The sequence below is a fragment of the Limulus polyphemus genome, unplaced genomic scaffold (genome assembly GCF_000517525.1).
Source record: "Limulus polyphemus unplaced genomic scaffold, Limulus_polyphemus-2.1.2 Scaffold79376, whole genome shotgun sequence".
NCBI lineage: Eukaryota > Metazoa > Arthropoda > Merostomata > Xiphosura > Limulidae > Limulus > Limulus polyphemus.
In genome coordinates this window covers 1-3,061 of record NW_013744972.1, presented here as the reverse complement: position 1 = coordinate 3,061, position 3,061 = coordinate 1, and the positions used below count along the sequence as shown (strand labels likewise).

The 3,061-nt window shown below is 40.9% G+C and overlaps 1 protein-coding gene across 1 annotated transcript; it reads left to right on the top strand.

The window, feature by feature from the left end:
• Nucleotides 1-1,043: 1,043 nt before the first annotated feature.
• On the top strand, nucleotides 1,044-1,928 carry LOC106477791. Its single transcript, XM_013938318.1, has one exon. It carries the CDS (start codon nucleotides 1,044-1,046, stop codon nucleotides 1,926-1,928), a length of 885 nt encoding a protein of 294 aa, XP_013793772.1.
• The last annotated feature ends 1,133 nt before the right edge of the window (nucleotides 1,929-3,061 follow it).

The following is a 3,061-nucleotide window of genomic DNA, read 5'->3' as shown; positions in this document are numbered from 1 at the left end:
CATAAGCTATATAAACAAGCGTAGGAGTTTAGTGACCAAAGGTCACAGTAGAGGCAGTTAACAACCTCTTTAGTCATCACTTATGACTAAAGAAACTGACTTTCCAGCTCTTTACATGGGTTTATATAGCAGAATTTCTCTGTATCCTGGTGAGTATCCAAATAGGACACAGCATCACCCACAAGTAGTGCAGTGCTCCTATTGGATGCTTGCAGGCAAGTTCTGGGCTGATCTGGTACCACACCCAAAAACCCTCAGGCTATTGGTCATGGGCAACTGGTGTTAGCTGGCTGCCTACTTGCTTGTACTGCTACACCCATGTACTGTAACTGATACTGCATCAAAGCACCGAGATGATTCATAAAATATAAACTTTTCTGTAGCTTCTACAGTTCTAAAGAATCGAGGCCAACATCCTCTTTCTTGGCCTTGTACATTGGCGTTCGTGTGCAAAACATGTTTAGAACAGTGGTTGAGTTGCATGGTTAAGGCTGGTTGAACTAGCTGGAGAGCTGCAGAACTCGCTGAGGAACTGACTTTAGTTCAACCAGCCTTAACCATGCAACTCAACAATCACTTACTGCAGAGTTGGAACCTTCTTGGCAGAGTCAACACCCATAAAGTCATATAAACCATTAATAACACTTAATCTTTATTACACTTGACATCATAGTTAATATTTAACTCTTTAACATTTCACCAAATTTATTTGTTGGAGGATTTGTCGGGACGAGTGGAGCCACAAGTCGCTAACTCCAGGAGTTTACAGTTAGAGTAAAGAATATGAGTCTCAGACCAACAATACTATTCACCAATAATATTTATTGCTCAGGTGAGCTTAATTGTTGGAGTTTCAATTAAAACCAACCTGTACACCAAATTTATTTGTTGGAGGATTTGTCGGGACGAGTGGAGCCACCTGGCGCAGTCTCGAGGATTTTTGGAGTAGCTAACAAAAGGTTGGTTAGAATAAAGAAAGACGAAAAAAGTAAGAAAATCGGTCGAAGTAGCATAAGTTAGAAATAAGGTAGAATTAAGTAACTATGGCTACTGCTGGGGTAGATACGACTACGGAAGAGGGTGGCGCACATCCTAGAGCCGCTAGGCAGGCCGATCCCGAAGCCGCAGCGGAACAACCCGCACCGATAGGGTCCCGCGGCGCGACACACTTAACAAGTGCCATACCGTTGTATCACGGCACTGAGGACGAAGACGTCGAGAGTTTTATAGATGCTTTAGAGGAAGCAGCAAGAATATCAGGCTGGACGGATGCCCAGAAAGCTGATATACTGCATTTAAGAACAGCAGGAGAGGCTAAACGCTATATTAGGGCTTATGGCGAACTTAGGGAAACAACAGACTATCGATACTTAGTGCGTAAGTTATTACAGGAATACAGGACGCGAGACTCCACTAATGTTATTCTAACCGAACTGCGTAACCTTCATCAACAACGTGGCGAATCAGTCCGAGTTTTCGGGCACAAGCTACAGGAGTTAGGTAATAGGTTACGTAGGGCTTATGCACGTCCGAGCGAGGATATGTTGCAGGATACTCTAAAATCAGAGTACGAGCAAGGGCTGTATAGTAATGCAGCTAGGCAACATGTAAATGAAGCAAATAAAGCCCAAGCAACATTGTTAGATTTAATAGAAGTAGCTACACGAGAAGAGCTACGAGAAAAGCAATTATATACGACGAACAAATATTCGAAATATTCGCCTATAAATACAGTTAATAACTTAGACAAGGCTAATCCATCGGATAAAAAGTTGCAGAATAAGTCCGATAGCTTCCAGTGTTACAACTGTGGAAAAGTTGGACACATAGCTAAAAATTGCTTCAAGAAATCAAAAAGAAATGAGCAGACAGTGTGCTATAACTGTGGCATTACAGGTCACATGGCACGTGACTGTCGACGCCCATGAAAAGTTGAAACTGGAAAAGCCCCAAAGGCTGGAACCCATGGAAGAAGGTTTACTAATACTAATAGTAAACCTACCTTTTCTAAGGGTCCAAAAAACGTAATCCCCGCCGGGATTACAGAACGAAAGTAGAGGTAGTTCCGGCAGTATGGGATAAACGATCGGGTATTCATATGATTAATGAAGTATCACCAGTAGTTCGAGTAGAAATAGAAGGTATAGCATGTCGGTTATTGGTTGATACGGGTGCTCGATCGTCTCTACTAAGTTCTGAACTAGTAGATAGAAATCCGACATTATTAGATAATGCCTGGAAAGAAGTTTCCAGAAGTATTTTAACGTCTATAACAGGACACCCTGTTAAGACATTAGATAGATATAATATGCAAGTAAAAGTAGGAAACCTAGAGCTAAGTCATTCGTTTTACATCTGTAAGCAGATAGACTTACACACAGATGGTATTATAGGGCAAGATTTCTTAAGAACTTACGACACTGAAATATCTCTTACCCAAAGTAAGCTATGCATAGAAACAGAGGTCTTAAGTTTTGAAGGACTTGAACCTTCAAACTTATGTGCGACAGTTACGACACGATACCTTCCCGCTGACTAACAGTCAGACGCCTAACGCTTGTACTAGCAAGGCTAAGGATCAACTGTCTCAGAACGACAGCACTGACTTCTTAAAGTGTAGTGACACACGACAAAGTCGGAGGAGTAAGAATAAGAAGTGTCCTAAAGAAAGTTCTAAAAGAAAGACAGAAAATAGGACTACACAGAAAAACGTTAAACCCAGCAGAAGTCATAAAGATAAGGCGAGTGATAGTAAAGTAAGGCAGAATAAGTTAGTGAATAAACATAAACTCATAAAACCGGAAAATAATCATTCAAACCCCTCAGATGACTCTAAACTTATGCCTAACATAAGCAACAGAGCATCCCAACAGGAGTGTTTGAAAGAACGAGTTCCTGTAAGGTTAGTTAAAATAACTGAAGTACCTGCGAGAAGTCAATTCATAATTGAAGCTAAAGTAAATGACTTTAAGTTTAACGAAGAAGTGTTAGTTGAGCCTATAGAAATAGAAGAAGCAGGAGTTTACATAGCTGCTAGTGTTAGTAAAGTGTCTAAAAGAGA

Coding starts and splice junctions, on each gene's coding strand:
- LOC106477791 (XM_013938318.1), top strand. CDS start 1,044: ATGGCTACTGCTGGGGTAGATACGACTACGGAAGAGGGTGGCGCACAT.